At 49.4% G+C, this 15,715-nt stretch overlaps 5 protein-coding genes across 9 annotated transcripts in view; 2 read left to right on the top strand and 3 right to left on the bottom strand.

Annotated features, from left to right (window-relative positions):
- The window catches only part of LOC117589533, a 54,151-nt gene extending 53,236 nt beyond the window's left edge, over positions 1 to 915 (top strand). Inside the window, exon 8 of the mRNA XM_034281526.1 lies at positions 24 to 915. Coding sequence (XP_034137417.1) covers positions 24 to 752 — 729 coding nt within the window. The 3' untranslated portion in view covers positions 753 to 915. The remainder of the gene's footprint in view (positions 1 to 23) is intronic.
- A 1,737-nt stretch (positions 916 to 2,652) lies between these two features.
- Positions 2,653 to 12,172, bottom strand: LOC117589766 (platelet binding protein GspB). Of its 5 annotated transcripts, XM_034281958.1 has the most exons (7): positions 11,677 to 12,148; positions 7,943 to 8,962; positions 7,634 to 7,789; positions 4,973 to 7,384; positions 4,792 to 4,913; positions 3,712 to 4,736; positions 2,653 to 3,651 (listed from the first exon to the last, which is right to left on the bottom strand). In XM_034281958.1, the coding sequence occupies exons 2-7, from the start codon at positions 8,732 to 8,734 to the stop codon at positions 2,873 to 2,875; spliced, it is 5,286 nt and encodes a 1,761-aa protein (XP_034137849.1). In that variant the 5' UTR covers positions 8,735 to 8,962; positions 11,677 to 12,148; the 3' UTR covers positions 2,653 to 2,872. The 5 variants fall into 5 exon arrangements, with proteins under 5 accessions (XP_034137849.1, XP_034137847.1, XP_034137846.1 ...); XM_034281956.1 differs by having other exon boundaries at positions 4,973 to 7,789; positions 12,104 to 12,172; XM_034281955.1 differs by having other exon boundaries at positions 4,973 to 7,789.
- Positions 10,732 to 15,715, bottom strand: part of LOC117589767 (NADP-dependent malic enzyme) — a 26,855-nt gene continuing 21,871 nt past the window's right edge. The window contains exon 6 of the mRNA XM_034281960.1: positions 10,732 to 10,736. The gene's annotated coding sequence lies outside the window, so the exon portion shown is untranslated. The remainder of the gene's footprint in view (positions 10,737 to 15,715) is intronic.
- LOC117589771 (cleavage stimulation factor subunit 2 tau variant) lies at positions 12,224 to 13,705 on the top strand. The gene is made up of 2 exons (XM_034281967.1): positions 12,224 to 12,454; positions 12,520 to 13,705. Exons 1-2 carry the CDS (start codon positions 12,318 to 12,320, stop codon positions 13,631 to 13,633), a joined length of 1,251 nt encoding a protein of 416 aa, XP_034137858.1. The 5' UTR covers positions 12,224 to 12,317; the 3' UTR covers positions 13,634 to 13,705.
- The window catches only part of LOC117589768 (cleavage and polyadenylation specificity factor 73), a 2,419-nt gene continuing 393 nt past the window's right edge, over positions 13,690 to 15,715 (bottom strand). The window contains exons 3-5 of the mRNA XM_034281963.1: positions 14,387 to 15,678; positions 13,886 to 14,328; positions 13,690 to 13,829 (exon numbers count right to left, since the gene is read on the bottom strand). Coding sequence (XP_034137854.1) covers positions 13,740 to 13,829; positions 13,886 to 14,328; positions 14,387 to 15,678 — 1,825 coding nt within the window. The 3' untranslated portion in view covers positions 13,690 to 13,739. The remainder of the gene's footprint in view (positions 13,830 to 13,885; positions 14,329 to 14,386; positions 15,679 to 15,715) is intronic.

The following is a 15,715-nucleotide window of genomic DNA, read 5'->3' as shown; positions in this document are numbered from 1 at the left end:
ATCCATTTACTCTTCTCCACTAGAAAAAAAAGGACCACGCTCCCTTTATGCCATTGGACACATCCACAGTTCGTTCTCTGTATGCCGGCATGGACTCGTTCAAGTCGCAAATTTTGCCGTCTGGTTTATGCAATTTCAAGTGCTCCATCGGCTGCCTAATCTCAGCGACTGAACTACAAATTTCGCCCGATCTCTGGGAGTTTACAAAGCGAGACATTGGCCTGATGCAAGAAATAAGCGCCTTGGTGCATAAAGCGGCGCCGCTGCTGCCGATGTTGGATGATTTGTGTTTGGCGCGTTACTCCAAGGATAGGCTGTGGTACCGTGCTATCATCAGAGAAGTACACATGGCCACCAAGCAAGCTACCGTGTACTACGTGGACTTCCATGACACCGAAACGGTGGACTATGCCCACCTGAAGGTGATGCCCGAGCAACTGATGGCCTTCCCATTGCGTTCCCTGTGCGTCAAGCTGCACGGGGTGAAGCGGAACAAGAAATTCGGGTACAAGACCGTTTATCAGGCACTGGAAGCTTGCCTCGACAAGCATCCCGAAGTCTTTGCCAGAGTTCATTGCACCAACTCCAACTATTCTGGCAGCAAGGATGACCGCATCGATTCTGTTGACTCATCCAGCGATTCCATTTGGACTGGGCACAAGCTCATCGAAGTTGCACTTTACGAGCGTCCAACCTCGACAAAGCCACTCTATGAGCCATTAATTGAAAATTGGATGTTCCTAAAGAAGTGAAAATAAGCCACCAAAAAAATAATTATAAAACTCCCTAACCTTTCCCTCACGCATTTTGAATATGCGCCATTATTTAATTTTATTTTTAAAAACAATATAATTAAACTACATAATGGAATATGTAGCCCAGTTTTTAGTTTCCAGAATTATCTATATCTATCTATCTATCTATATTTGTATAACATTTTTGCATTCAAATCGATCAAACGAAAAACCGATCTTGTTCCGCTTTCAATTCATAATTTTCGAAAGCATTTTGAAAATGCCTCTTTATTTAAATACTTACATAATCGAATATTTGTATTATTTTCTCCGAATTCATCAAATTTATAAATCTAACAGTTCCCATTAAAATACCAAAACTATACGAAATGTTTTTTGAAAACTTTACTCTCAATTTCTAGATGTTGGGCGTAACGAGGCAGAGTGAGAGTGAAAAACTTATTAAATGTTCATTATTTCATTGCCATTTAGGATAGCCAACCATCCCCGCCACTAGACCCTAGGCATTTGTAAATATTTCACTTACCTGAAATTAGTTTTCATAAAACACAAAGTTAAGCCAACGTTCAGCTTTCAGGATTCATTCTGTACATACATCGGTTCTCGGATTCGTTTTTAATGTTTTATATCTCTTTTTTCGATTTAAGTTTTGTTTGCTCTTATTTAGGCATATTTACATGAACAAAATGGAGTAATGCTTAAAGTTAATCAAACGTTTGTGTTCCCTTGTTTTCTGTGCATTCAATGGAACCGAAGAGGATTTCCAAAGGGTTCAAATTTTCTGTCAGGGATTGTGTGCATGCCTGGATTTTATGTTATTTCATTTTATTTGTTCCAAAATAAGTAGTGTGTGTCAGCCAATGTTGCTTCACCTTGAATTATCGTATACGGTCATTAGTCAGCCAAGGTAAGGTCGTTGGCACAGGACTTTCTTCCATGACTAAACCCAAACCCAATATCCACCATAAATATGATAAAACAAATACGCGAATCTTTTGCTTTTTTTTTTGTAATTATCCATAAATTGAATTTATTTCCTCCATAGAATGGGTTTTTCTTTCCATTAGTTCTCATTGAAATTTGTATGTAATTTGTAAATATTTTAAAATTGTTTTGTTTGGTTTTCATTTTTTTGTATGGGTTTTTTTTTTGTTATCATTATCATTATTGGTATCTATTATTATGAAATTTCATTTAGACTTAATGTTGTGTTCACTTAACGCTAGAAATTTTAACTAATTGATGCTTTAAAGTTCAAACCATTGAAACAATCCATTAAAATAGCCTAGAGAAGTTGCAACTACTTAAAGAAATCAAGAAATATATTCTACGTACATCGAAATTTGTTTTTTTTTTTTTGTATTCAATATGACAGTTGTGTTCGCTTACTTACGTTCTTCGATTGCTGGCAGAGATTAGATTAGATTAGAGTCTAGTCTGTCTCATCAATTAGAAAAATACAAATTATATAACAAGTTTGTTTAGATGGGATTCGTTTTCTGTGTATTGTGTATTGTGTATGTCCTTCGCTTCGAATGTGCTCAAGTTTCGGAAAGAACTCGAAAGTTTTGTAGAACCAATTGTGGCTAACTTAAAATTAAACTAAGTATGTATCATAAATGATTAAAACTAAAGCTAAAATTACACAAAACTAAATGGGCTTTTGCGGCATAATAAGTAATTTGATGTTCACTTATTTATGTATATTGCACTGACCTAGGTATGCCGTTCATAATTCACTTAACAAAAGGGTTTGTTTAAAGCAGGCATGGAAGATGGTATGGGATGGTTATGGGTAAAGTAAACACTTTGACATTTAGCTAAGTTCTTAAACCACATCCGAAATGTACGATTAGTAAAAATGTTACTTGATAATTTCTTTGTCTGTCTGTCTGTGTATCAAGAATTGGCATTCGCATATGTAAACTAAATATTTTATATGTATATAGTTCGATAGGTAATACTAATTTGTTTTGTTTTGTTTTCTGTTTTGTATCAGCAGAGAGAGAGACACGCAGACGACGACACACGTAGTACACACAGAGAAGAGTCATGAACAAACTACCTTAGTTAATGATTAATATTAGACATTAGTTAGTTCGATTATTATACCATTTTTAGACCTCAACGGTGAAGGGATCGCGCGAATGATGGATTTTCAGATGTTTATTGTGATTGGTCTTGGTGGTGGAGCTCTTGCCGCAAATGGTGCACGTGAATGGCCGCTCGCCCGTATGCATGCGCCGATGCTCAATCAGATAGTAGTGCCGATGGAATGACTTGTCGCACTGGTCGCAGGTGAACTTCTTGGTGCCATGATGCTCGCGTCTGTGCCGCATATAGTTATACTTTCGTATGAACTTGCAGCCACAATATTCGCAGGTGTACGGCTTGATCTGTTTGTGGGCATTGATGTGATTCTTAAAGTCCAGCTCTCGCACAAACGCCTTGGGGCAGTACTCGCACTTGAACGGTTTCGCCGTTCGATTTGCATGCACCCACGAGTGTATCTTGAGATTCCATTTGGTGGAGAAGCTCTTGTTGCAGATTGCACAGTCGTACTGCGGATCCGTCGAGTGCGTTGCCATGTGCGCCTTGATCGAGGTCTTGGCAAAGATCTGCTTGCACATGGGACACTCCATGGGCTCGGCATAGTCGAACTTATCCGAATGCGCCAGCCGTATGTGCCGACGCAGCGAGTTGGCATGCACAAACCGGTCGCAGCAATAGGGACAGCACTTGGGCTTCACGTCGTGCGTCTCCTTGTGCCACAGAAACCGCGCCTTCGATGGCAACACCTCGCCGCAATGGCACACATACTCCTTCTTGCGCACCATCACTTTGGTGTGTCGCTTGCGATGCTGCGTCAAGTTCGAGTAACGCTTAAACTTTTTGCCTAACAAAAGAACAGATTTTAGTTATAAGAAATCGAATTTGGTTGTGGATTACGACTCACCGCATATCTTACACTTGAGCGGCGTTTGGCCAGTGTGCATGCGCATGTGCTCCACGAGGGCGCTGCGCACGACGAACTTCTTGTCGCAGACATAACAGCCAAACTCCTTCCAGCCCAAGTGGCGCTTCAAATGCAGCGAAAAGTTCTTCCATCTGTAGAATTTCTTGCCACAGGTGAAACACTCGGCGGGATGCTCCGTCAGATGCGCATCGTAAAGCTTCACGGAGGGGAAATCGGTGCGGCAGACATAGCACAGAAAGATGGACTTCTCCATTGCCTTCTGCTCCAACTCGTTGAGATTGTTGCGCTCCTGTCCCAGCTTTGACTCGTTGTAGGATATCAACATTCGATATAGAGCTGCCAATTTGGCGGCGGGCGTTGTCATCGCCAGTGGCGGCAGGGTCATCTTTTGATCCAGCTGACTGGGCGGCTTGATGTCACCATCCGCTTCGCCATCGTCAATGCCCAGCAACTGGGAATCTTTGACATCGGTGAGTAGCTCCGGACTGGTCTCTAGCTGCTCCACATCCGGCCTATCCTGGCACTGTTCCTGCTTGATCTTGACAATGCCATCTTTGGAATCCTCTTGCACAAATTCATCACCACCAATGCCCATGCCCGCATGCATTAGCAGCTGTTGCTGTTGCTGCTGTGACGGTGGTGGCGGCAACATTGTGGCACCCATTTGCTGCGGCTGCGTGCATATCAAACGCCGATTCTGACGCACATAATTGTGCTCGCCAATCATATGCGCATTGCGCTCCTTTAGCTTCTCGAAGATGGCCTCGCAGTGCGGACACTTGTAGAGCTTGCGACGATGCGGCTTGCGTTGGGCCAATGCCGTAGCCGTGGCAGCAGCCGCCTCCGCTGCCTCAGCAGCAGCCCGGGACGTTGAAGCGATTGGTGGACCAGCCAGCAATGCCGAAGACGTCGAGGAAGCGGTGCCCGCTGCCGGCTGCTCATCAATCAAGTGACTCTTGCGCGAGCTGGATGAGGCCTCCTCATCGGCAGCATTGAAATCGAAACTGCAAGAGAAGAGTTTCAAGGGGGGAACATGGTTTATATTTCGAGCGCTCCTACCGCTTGTGCTCCCGCTGCTGTGCGCTGAGATCTTGCAGCGGATAGTAGTCCTGCCGCCAGTCCGGATTGTAGCCGCCTGTGAACTGATTTCTAAAGTAACGCTGTGATATGTCGCCGTACACCTGAAATAGATTCAATTTATCAGCCAAATTCCTTAGCTGTTGTCTTTGCAAAGCCTTACCGACTGACTCCACGAGTTCTCGATGTCACAGTTGCTCTCCTGCTCTGAGATTTCCCCCTTGGCTGGCATTTTCTCATCGGTTCGTATGTTGAGTCCACCCACGAGGCTGCTCTCTGTCGCTGCTCCCGCGAACGAGGAGGATGTTGTCGATGTGGAGGCTGAGGCCGATGGCAGATTGCTGCTGCTGCTCAGCTGCTCTCGCTTGCACGCATCCAAATCCAGATACTTGACATCACCATCGACGGCCACGCTGCAACAATCGACGGCAGCCAGAGCGGCATTGAAATTGGTGGGCTGTGCTCCTTCATGGTTCTGGCTAGAGGAGGAGGCGCCCGTTCCCGCTCCTCCCGCTGCTGTTGCTGCTGCTCCCGACTGATGCTGTGGATCGTGTTCTTGTTCTGGCTGATACCAGGACTGCAGCGACTGTGTCTTGGCCACGCGAAACGTGGCATTCATCGAGTCGTGATCCATTGCCGAGGAATTGCTGGAAGAGGAGGCCAAGGTGGCGGCATTTGTGGCATCGCTGACACCGTGCTGCGTGTGTTGCTGCTGCTGCTGTTGCTGGCGGCCGAAGGGCGTGAAGTACGCACCATTCGCGGACGTTGTGGCTGTTGTCGTCGTCTGATGGTAGAGGAAATTAAAGTCGTTGAAGGAGGCGGCTGCTGCGGGCGGCTGCAACGATGCTGGCAACGATGGATGCACCTGAGCCACGGATGAGGCGTAGGAAGACGAGGAGGATATCACAATTTCATCCACCTCCAGATTGTTGTCCGGCAGAATGTACTCCTCGCCCGGTTTCGCTTGTCCCGCCTTCAGCTGCGCCCCCACCACGCCGCTGCTGCTGGCAAACACAGAGCCCGCCGAGGGGAAACCCGAATTGGCATTCACCACAAAGGTCGTGCTGGAGGCGCTGCCACCGGCGAGTGTCGACGGCTGCTTCGAATTGGCAAACTCCAGCAGCACCCGTGCATCGTCATCGTTGACCGTCGAGTGCTTCCGCGTTGTCAGATGCTTCTCGAGGATGCTGCTTGTTGGCAGCTCCGTGATCTCGCTCTTAATGTGAATCAGCTCAGTGGCACCGGGCTTTGATATGGATGTGGCTGCTGGCGGTTCCGAGCTCGAGGAAGATGGGGTGTCAGTCTTTTGTTTTGTTATCGCCGCCGCCGCCGCCGCCGCCGCCGTCGTCGTTGCTGTTGCCGTTGCTGTGGCCTTTGGTTTGATGACTAATTTCTTGGGTCCACGCAGCTGGGCGGGTGTCGAGAACCGCTGAGGTAGCAGCGTCGTGGCCTCAACCTCAACCTTCATGGGCGGCGGCTGTGTAAAGTCCTCCGTGGACGCCGACATGGCGCTGGCCATGCGAATGACGCTGGTGGTGCCACAGCTCTGCTCCAAGCTGGGCTTATGCTCCAGCAGCATCATGGGATCCGTGCCCTCCGCATTGTCGTACTCATCCAACGGTTCCTCCTTCTCCACCTTGACCAGCGGTATGGGCGCAACGGCGGCGAATGGACGCGAGGTGCCAATGCGACTGGAGGCCACAATGTTGCCCATCAGATCTAGATATTCGTTCATGTTCAGCGGCACATCGCTGAGCACCGTGATGCGATTTTTCTTGGACTTGGCATTCGAATTCGAATTGGAGTTTGAAGTGGAATTTGAGTGTCCATCGGCCAGGGCAGGCACTGCAACTGAGGCTGCTGCCGCCGCTGCACTGCTCGTGGATGGAGCCGTGCACAAAGGTGGAGCTGCCACTGCCTGCACCACTGCCTGCACTTCCATCTTCGTCTCCGGCTCCGAGTCGCTCTCGCAGCCACTGCTGATGCTCATAAACTCCTCGTCCGAGTGATGTTGCCGCGTGGTTTTCTTGGACGTTCGCTTGGGTTTGGTTTTGCGCGACTTTTTCGTTGTTTTGGTCAAGTTGCGGCAGCGGCTGTTTTCGTCCCGCTCATCGTCACCATCCTCCACATGATCGTGCTCGTCCAGTGCTGTCGCCTCGTTCTCCTCATCCTCATCGTCGTCCTCGTCTTCGTCCTCATCCTCGTCGTCGTCGTGTATGTGGAGCACACTCGGTGGCGACTGGTAAATGCGTTCGATGACAGAGAACTCCCCATCCTCCTTTTCGACGCACTCCACAATATGCTTGGGCGTCTCCTGGACAATGAAGTCACCATTGTCCCGCTCCAGATAGTGTGCAACTGGCGACTCTGCATAGCGCAGCACCGAGGCGGCAGCTGCAGACGCAGACGAGGGCGAGGAGCTGGCAGCAGCCGCCGCCGCATTGAGCAAGGCGCCAAAGGGAGAGTTGGTCTGACGGCTAGCTCGACCCGCCGTCGAGGAGGACGACGAGGAGGAGCAGCTACCGGCACTCGAACCGTACGACTGCAATGTCACCGATTGCTGCTGTTGCTGCTGCTGTCTGGGTGCGGCAGTTGTCAGCGCCACTGGCATTGATGATTGCTGTAGCTGCTGCTGGTGATGATGATGCTGCTGCTGCTGTTGGTTCTGCTGATGCTGCTGCTGCTGCGCATGCGCCTGCGGTGGCAGCGGCGGTGGTGGGGGATTCAGGAATACTTCCGTGTGGGCTTTGCCGCTGTGCTTGCCTACAGCTGCTGCTGCTGTTGTTGTCGGTGGTGCCAGGGTTACATTATGATGAACGGTCACATGTTGCTGCTGCTGCTGATGTTGCTGCTGCTGCTGCTTGTTTTGGTTGTGCTGAGATCGGATTTGACTGATGGCGGCTCCATAGGCGGGAGGAGGTTTCTGATGCGGTTGCGTTACTGTCTGCTGCTGCTGCTGTTGCTGCTGCTGCGTGAAGAGCTGCAATAAGGAAATGGAAACTTTGTGTGAGCAAAAGCCTTGCCAAAACATTGAAGCAGGTATATTCTTGAAATTCTTTGAGTAAATGTTGCCTGAAAGGAAGGTTAAAGTTTAAGCCTCAGTTTAAAATCGGCTCCTGGCTGTGACACTCACCTGCAACGGCGGCGGAGGTGGCAGCGTGGTGGCATAGGTAAACTTCAACCCAGGATGATGCTGCTGCTGCTGTTGCTGATGGGCAAAGTGTGTCGGTGTCTGCTGCTGCGTATGGCTGCTGGCTAGAAAGTGCTGCTGTGGCACCTGTGGTATCACCAGTGTGGCGGTCGCTGTCGCGTTGCTGGAACCACGCGCAAAGCCCGGCTGCTGCTGCTGATTAGTGTAGCGATATTCCGTGGTGACCAGCGGTGGCTGGTACATTGCGCTCATTGCGCTATTTGTGGTGGGTGCGGATGTGTTGTTGGCTCGCGCCTCAGTCGTGGGCGGTGCGCATTTCAGTGCTTTCATCGGTGGATTGCTCAATTTGCTGCAGACGCTGCTGCTGCTGCTCGCCGCGGCGGTAGAGGAGGAGGAGGAGGAAAGTGGCGGCGGCTGCAGGGCTGCATTTGTGGCTGCCGCTGTTATGGGCTTGCCTGCCGATGAGCTGGCGGTCACAACAACTGGTTTGACATCAGCGACAGCTGCAGACGTTGTCGTGACGGCGGCGACGACGTTGTCTTTGGAGCCACCAGCATCGGCAGCTCCTGCTCCTGTTGCCGCTGCTGCTGATGATGAGCTATTGCCCAGCATGGCCGCCGCCAGGGCATTGCCCATGCCAGTGTTGCCGACAATTGTCATCTGCACCAGTGCCTTGATGACCTGCTCCTTGGGATGAGTCTCCAAGTGATCGGAGAGATTCATGCCCGCATGCAGATACAAAGTGCACACGGGGCACTGCACGCTGTCAACCATGATGGCGGTCACTTGCTTCACTCACTCGCTGGCAGCTAATTCACTCGTTGACGCTCACTCGTCGTGGGCGGTCGCTCTCTCGCTGCGCTCTCTCTCTCTCTCTCGCTTAATCGCTCTCTGGGTTGCCCCTCAGAGTCATAAAACAGTGTGTCCTGCTTGCTGGGCAGTAGTGGCAGCCATCTTGCTCAATCCTTAGGGTCTGGGGTCTGCCCGAGCGAGTTGTTCGAGCTGTGAAAATAAATTGAAATGTGAGTGGCAATCGAATACAGTAAGAATGATGCCAGCCCCCCCGCCTGTTGTCGGTGTGTTATCTGCGAGCTTTGGTAAGCTGATATCCAAAGAATGTGCCGCCCGATCAAGGCGGGGAATGCCACGAGCGTTATCTGCGTAAGCGTGATTTGCTCACAGACTCTCGCTGCAAAGACCCCAGCAGACGCCACAGGAGCAAGTGCTGAGCTTGCAGAAATCACACGCAAATTGAGAACTCATTCCACAGCTAAGAATATACAAATGACGGGCGATGTGTCAATGCGTTTCCATGTAACCTAATCGGTATAACCTTCTATATCTATTGGATTTTCAAATATTACACACATTACGTTGAGTGGAAAGAAAGGACTGACCGACTGATGGAGCACAATTCCCTTGGAATGTATTATTGGTAGGTGTTCGATTGCACAGCTAGAAATTAAATGCTGCTGGGAATGCTTTCGAGGCTACAACCGTTTGGTTTACTAAAGTAAATAAAATGTTATGTGCCGATAAACATTCTTTGATATTTGATAATAAACAATAGCTAGAACGATTGATAGTGTCCAAAGATGGAGTTTAGAGATCGAAAGTGAATCAGTAAAAAAGAGCGATATCTGATTCGTTTACTCAGAGATGCAATGAGAAAGCCAAGACGCAGATTCTTACAGAATTAACAAAGCGAATGTCGAAACGTTTCGGTTGCCTGTTTAGGCCTTTTGATTACCTATTTTATGAATCAGCGGAATCAAAGGATCACTTGGTTTCCTATTTGCCGAAAGCTGCCGCTTGCTTTTAGACTATTTCTGGTACTAGTTTTAATCACTTGTGGAGAAACCTGCATGCCTCACAACTTTTAATTACTCATTTTCTGTTGAAAACAAACTTTTGGCACTTTTGTTTTGTACTTTCAGACAAATAATCAACAGCTGTTTGGTTAGGCTCTGCTCCGGAGCGAAACATCTGTTCAAAAACTAATCAGAGGGAAATTCCTATTTGGCTTTATTATTCCTGGGTGTTACTAGAGCACTTTAGAGACTAATTTCTGAACCAACCCTCAACCAAAATATATTTTAGAATAAGAATACATCTTGGGCTTTGCAAAATCATGAATTTTTCAACGAAGTACTTTACAGAGTATTAAGAAAATGGAAAAGGCAAAGGAAATCTTTCTAAATTCCGGGTTGGACAGCTCCAGGACAACGTGCCATACAATACGATACAAATCGATAAGTCAATGATCAAAATTAGAGAATATTTCGTGAGGAAATGGACAGATAATCATACTCATGTGTGATGTTCATTAGATTCGAATATTCAGTTTCAGTTTTAATCCTTTTCGAGGAGCAATTAACTGACAGAAATTATGATTCTTTTTAACACACAGATCGAATGCTGTAGCTTTAAAATATGCTTTTCGTTTTTGAGTACCCTGTGGTCTTTCCATTTTGCCCTGACACCTGACATGAGGACACGACACCGGGCAGCGCTCGCATGGTATGAGAAGAGTAGGGCTGCCATGCGCAAGCTGGACGCAGGCACAAATGGTCGATTGGTTGACTGGAATTGGTATGCCAACCAGAGAGATGTGGCCTGTGGCCGACAACTTCTCGAACAGCTTTTTTTTGCTTTTGCTCAAAAAACAGGGGCAACGATGAGAGCGAACACGTCCGAGGATGCCGTTGGCCAGGGGCAATGGCAATGGCAACGACCCTGCCCAACGGTGACGATTTTTTTGTGACCAGAACTGGGGGCAACACTCACTCTTATTTATAATATTTTCTCGTTTTGCTGTTCAGCTAATAATATGCATTGTTATCTGAGCACGGAGTCTATGGATTGGGGGTTCTGGTTCTTGTTCTGGTCCTGCAAGGGTTGCTGCTGCTGCTGCTGGCCAGGAGGAAGGAGTAGGGCAGAGGACGCCAAGGGCTGCACATGTATACTCGCATAAACAGGGGCAAATAAATGTCTACGTCTGTTGCTATTGATTTTTCCTTTGCAAAGGTTCACACACACTTCGAACTCCGAACAAAAAAGTGCGTAAGAATATCTCCAGTCTGAAGACCGTAATCCACTAAATTAATGATGAATGCACTCAAAACTAATTCAACAAAGAGAACCGGAGCCGAATCGAAGCGAGCAGAGGCGTCTGCTGCTTCTGCTTCTGCCTGGGGTTTGTCGTCGAACCTTTTTCTGCTGGGTGCAGAGCACTCTCGTATGTGTGTATGTTCTCTCTGTGTGCTCTTATGTGCGTGTGTGTGAGTGTTTCTGTCTGTCTGTGATCTTGCCACTGGCTTAATGTCTCTTTTTTTATATTTGCTGTTGGTTTAATTTTCCACACGCGCAGAACGCGTTTCACTGCGTTTTTTTTATTATGATTGCACACACACACACACACACACACACTCGCAGCCACGCACCAAATGTAGACACAATTTGGAAAATACATATTTCCGTTGTTCACTTTTCATTGCATTGATTTTGTTGATTTAATGGTATGGGGGCGAGGGGTCCGGTCTATGTTATGTACCCAGGAACTGTTCAAATGGAAAAAAAAACTACTACTAAAGCGAGAACTAATTGCTGCTATATCGATCGTAACACAGAGAGAGAGGGAGAGAGTGTGTAGAGAGCAAGTTTTTCTCAGAGCCAGAGCTGGCTGGCTGGCTGGGTATCCTTGAAAAGTTATGCACCTGCAGCCTGCTCCTAGGGGAGGAGGAGATGATTCCTTGGTCTGCCTGGCCTGGTCGTCGCCGTCGCCTCGTTCAATGACACAGAAATCTTTCTTCTCGTCTTCTGCTTTGTGCGCTCCTTCTCCAATATACAACTGAGCTTTTATATATGCTGCGAATGCGACGAGGCCATCGCTGCGTTTATCTCCATATGTGTGAGTGTGTGTGCATGGGTGTGAGTGTGTGTGTGTGGTTTGTGTGTGCGTATGGGGGTCTCGGCTACACACAAAGTAAAATTTTCAGGCCCGTTTTTCATGCACTTCTGCTAGGATTCTCAACGAGCCTTTATGGAATACCGATAAGCGGCTCAATCAGCTACGTTTAGGTGTTCGATTCCAGCATATTTGTTCACTTTTCACTATTAAATAGCCGTTTCATTCGTTTTCACCTTGCGACAAGAAAAATTACAACACCAGGCGTTGGAGTGTTGCAAAACGTATGCCAGCTGCGCTGCCAGTCAGCGTTTCACAACACCTTCGATAGCAACCCTGCGTAGCCGCAAGAAGAAGAAGAAGTAAAAGAAGAAGAGTGGAACTACTTTGTTAATTCAACTTTATTAATTTAATTGTTTTACGCAGCTCGAATCATCAAACAACGGCACAATGGCGGACAAATTACAGGAACAGAGCATCATGGACAAGTCCATGCGCTCAGTATTCGTGGGCAACATACCGTACGAGGCCACGGAAGAGAAGCTCAAGGAAATTTTCAGCGAAGTCGGCCCGGTTTTGTCGCTCAAGTAAGCACCGCCAAGCCACAAAGTATCTTTAACTATATATTTAACTAATGCTCTGCCATTTGCAGACTCGTGTTTGATCGGGAGAGCGGTAAGCCCAAGGGATTCGGTTTCTGTGAGTACAAGGACCAGGAGACGGCCCTGAGCGCCATGCGCAACCTCAATGGCTACGAGATCGGCGGACGGACTTTACGCGTGGACAACGCCTGTACAGAAAAGTCGCGAATGGAGATGCAGCAGTTGCTGCAGGGTCCCCAAGTGGAGAATCCCTACGGCGAGCCCTGCGAGCCCGAGGACGCACCCGAACTGATCACCAAGACGGTCGCTTCGTTGCCTCCAGAGCAAATGTACGAGCTGATGAAGCAGATGAAGCTGTGCATTGTCAGCAATCCATCCGAGGCGAGGCAAATGCTTATGCTGAATCCCCAACTGGCCTATGCCCTGCTCCAGGCCATGGTGGTGATGCGCATCGTCGATCCGCAGCAGGCTTTGGGCATGCTCTTCAAGGCCAACCAGATGCCGCCTGTGCTGGGCGGCAGTGCACACCCGAATGCACCCAGTGGCATGTCCATGGCTCAGCAGCAGCAACAGATTCCACAGCAGCAACCGTCACAGTCCGGGCCCGTGAGCGGTCCCGGACCAATGCAGCCAATGCCAGTGCCCGGCCCGAACTTCAATAATGTCCACTCCAATGACATTGATCTGCGCATGGGTCCCAGCGGTCCCATGCCCATGGATCCGCGCATGATGGCCCGCAATCTGGACCAGGATATGCGCCAGGTGATGCCGAACCCGGTGCCACCGCCACTGATGGATCCACGGACACGCGCCCAGATGCCGGCACAGCAACAGGGACCCGCCTCGGGGCCGGCACCGTACCCAAGCGATCCACGCCAGCGGCCCATGGATCCGCGCCTGCGCGCTGGCGCCGTACAGCCGCCGCAGCAGGTGGTGCCCCAGCTGCCGCCGCCAACACAGCAGCAGCAGAACGCAGCCCAGCAGCTGCAGAGTCGTCTGGGCGCCCACGGTGTCCTCCCATCGGACGCATCCGACCAGGACAAGGCCGCGCTAATCATGCAGGTGCTGCAGTTGTCCGACGAGCAGATTGCACAGCTGCCATCCGAGCAACGCGCCAGCATTCTGATGCTCAAGGAACAGATTGCCAAGAGCACACAGCGCTGAGAGCTTGTCGCAGATATTTTCATTTTTGATTGGAGAACGAATAAAAAGAGAGGAAGCAGTCGCACATTCAAACATTTAATCCTTTAGGAATGGGAAAGGGAATCAATCAGTGAGCGGAGACCAACGTCTGGTGCAGCTTGTGGACTGTTGTGTTTAGCATTTGGCGGAGAATGTCATCATCGGCACAATTAACAGCCTAAGGGGGAAACAATTAATAGAGAAATTCCCAGATATCACCGGAGCCTCACTTACCAGTGTCTCCAGATTAATTTCCGCACGTTTCCCGCTCACAGTCACTGGCAGTAAATCGCCCTTGAACATCTTTGGCACACAGCTATCACCGAATGTATCCTGCAGCGTCTCAATGAGGCATTCGCGGAAGCGTGAGTTCTCCGATTTGGTTTGCTTGGTGGCGCCTTTGAGGCTTGTGCCGCCCAGCTCGGATTGCATGATGCACGCGAGCACCGCATCCGCGTAGACATCGTTCACATGCGTTGCCTGCCACTCCATGATGATGATCTTCTGCTCGACAGTCAGCTCAATGCAGTTGAAAACGCGCAGCTTGCGCTCGGGTTCCACCACCTCCACACAGCCAGCGCCAATGCGATCGAGCAGCAGCTCCAGAGTGCTCAGGGAACTGCCCCAGGGTATGGACTGACGCTGCGTCACCACCGACATGCTCATGTCCGTGTACTCTGTGAAGGATTGTGGACAGAATTATCATCAAGCAGAAACAGAGAGTGCAATACTTACTGCCCAGATCGGAGGGTGCCAGCAGATGATACTTAAAGTCACGCTTGACCAGCACGCCGGAAAGTTTGCTGCCCACTTCGGGGCTCCTGGCTGCCAGATTGCCCATCACTTTGGCCGTCTTCTCGCCACGGAAATACAGATCAACGGCATGTGTGTTGCGGGGATTGTAGAACTTGATGTCCGTGCTGGCATCTGCCTCGTACTCGCGCTGCAGGGCTAACATCAGGCGTGACATTTCGTTCTGTTCGCCATGCACGAGCACCACATGGGTGGGCCGCAGCAGGCGTATAAATTCGCTCGTCTGCTGATAGTCCGTGTGCGCCGAGAATGAGATATAATCGACGGACATGTTGAGCGGCAGCTTCTGCCCCGAGAGCGTTGTTATCTCCTCCGGCTCCGAGAGTATGGTCTTTGCCAGTGTACCCTCCACACAGTAGCCGGCAATGATGACTCCGTTCTTGGGATCTGTGCACCAACTCTCGAAGAGCTCACGAGACAGACCCGACTGCATCATGCCGGGCGTTGCCATGATCACACACGGCCCAATGTCCTCAAAGTGATCGATGCTCTTCAGGTTGGAAATGTGCCGAAAGACAAAGGGATTGTTGACGGCTATCTGCCGTCTGATGCGATCATTCATCGCATTGATGTACGTCTGATAGACGGCCATGCACTTTTTGGCCAGCGAAGAGGCATAGTAGATGGGTATCTCGTGCAGTTCGGGATTCTGTGACCAGAACTCATCCAAAATCAACAGCAACTCCTGAGCACGGCCCAAGGCGAAGACGGGAATGAGGCAGCGACCTCCCTGCAGCACTGTCTTCTGCACCAGCGATGTAAAACGATTCTCACGATCCTCACGCTTCTCGTGCACGTGCGTGCCGTAGGTGGACTCGGTTATGAGCACATCTGGCTTCATTGGCGGCACCTCTGCGGCCATCAAGTGGCGATCCTCCTGGCGTGAAAAGTCCCCTGTGTACAAGATTTTGATGCCTGCAATTTCAATCATGAACATGGCAGCACCCAGCACATGGCCCGCATTGTAGGCACAAAAACGAACGCCCATGACATCGCGCTCTTCATGAAAATTAATCGTTTCGATTTTCTCCATCGAAGCCTCGAGGTCCGCCTCTGTGTAGAGCATCTGCTCCGTGGATATGTTGCTGATTTTGATGTAATCCGAGAGCATCCAGCGATAAATAGCTTTGGTGGCGTGCGTCATGAAGCAGCGACCTTTAAAGCTGGTCTTCATCAGGAACCAGGGCAAAGCGCCACAGTGATCCAAGTGGAAACTGCAATTGGAAATGGTTTTAGAGGAAATTCCACTCA

The sequence above is a fragment of the Drosophila guanche genome, unplaced genomic scaffold, assembly GCF_900245975.1.
Source record: "Drosophila guanche unplaced genomic scaffold, DGUA_6, whole genome shotgun sequence".
Lineage (NCBI taxonomy): Eukaryota > Metazoa > Arthropoda > Insecta > Diptera > Drosophilidae > Drosophila > Drosophila guanche.
Note: the sequence above shows the minus strand (reverse complement) of the source record. Positions and strands in the feature narration are given on the sequence as shown.

Coding starts and splice junctions, on each gene's coding strand:
- LOC117589766 (XM_034281956.1), bottom strand. CDS start 8,734: ATGGTTGACAGCGTGCAGTGCCCCGTGTGCACTTTGTATCTGCATGCG. Junction 4,737..4,791: donor CAGCAGCGGGAGCACAAGCG/GTAGGAGCGCTC, acceptor CTTCTCTTGCAG/TTTCGATTTCAATGCTGCCG. Junction 3,652..3,711: donor GCTCAAGTGTAAGATATGCG/GTGAGTCGTAAT, acceptor TTCTTTTGTTAG/GCAAAAAGTTTAAGCGTTAC.
- LOC117589771 (XM_034281967.1), top strand. CDS start 12,318: ATGGCGGACAAATTACAGGAACAGAGCATCATGGACAAGTCCATGCGC. Junction 12,455..12,519: donor GGCCCGGTTTTGTCGCTCAA/GTAAGCACCGCC, acceptor TGCCATTTGCAG/ACTCGTGTTTGATCGGGAGA.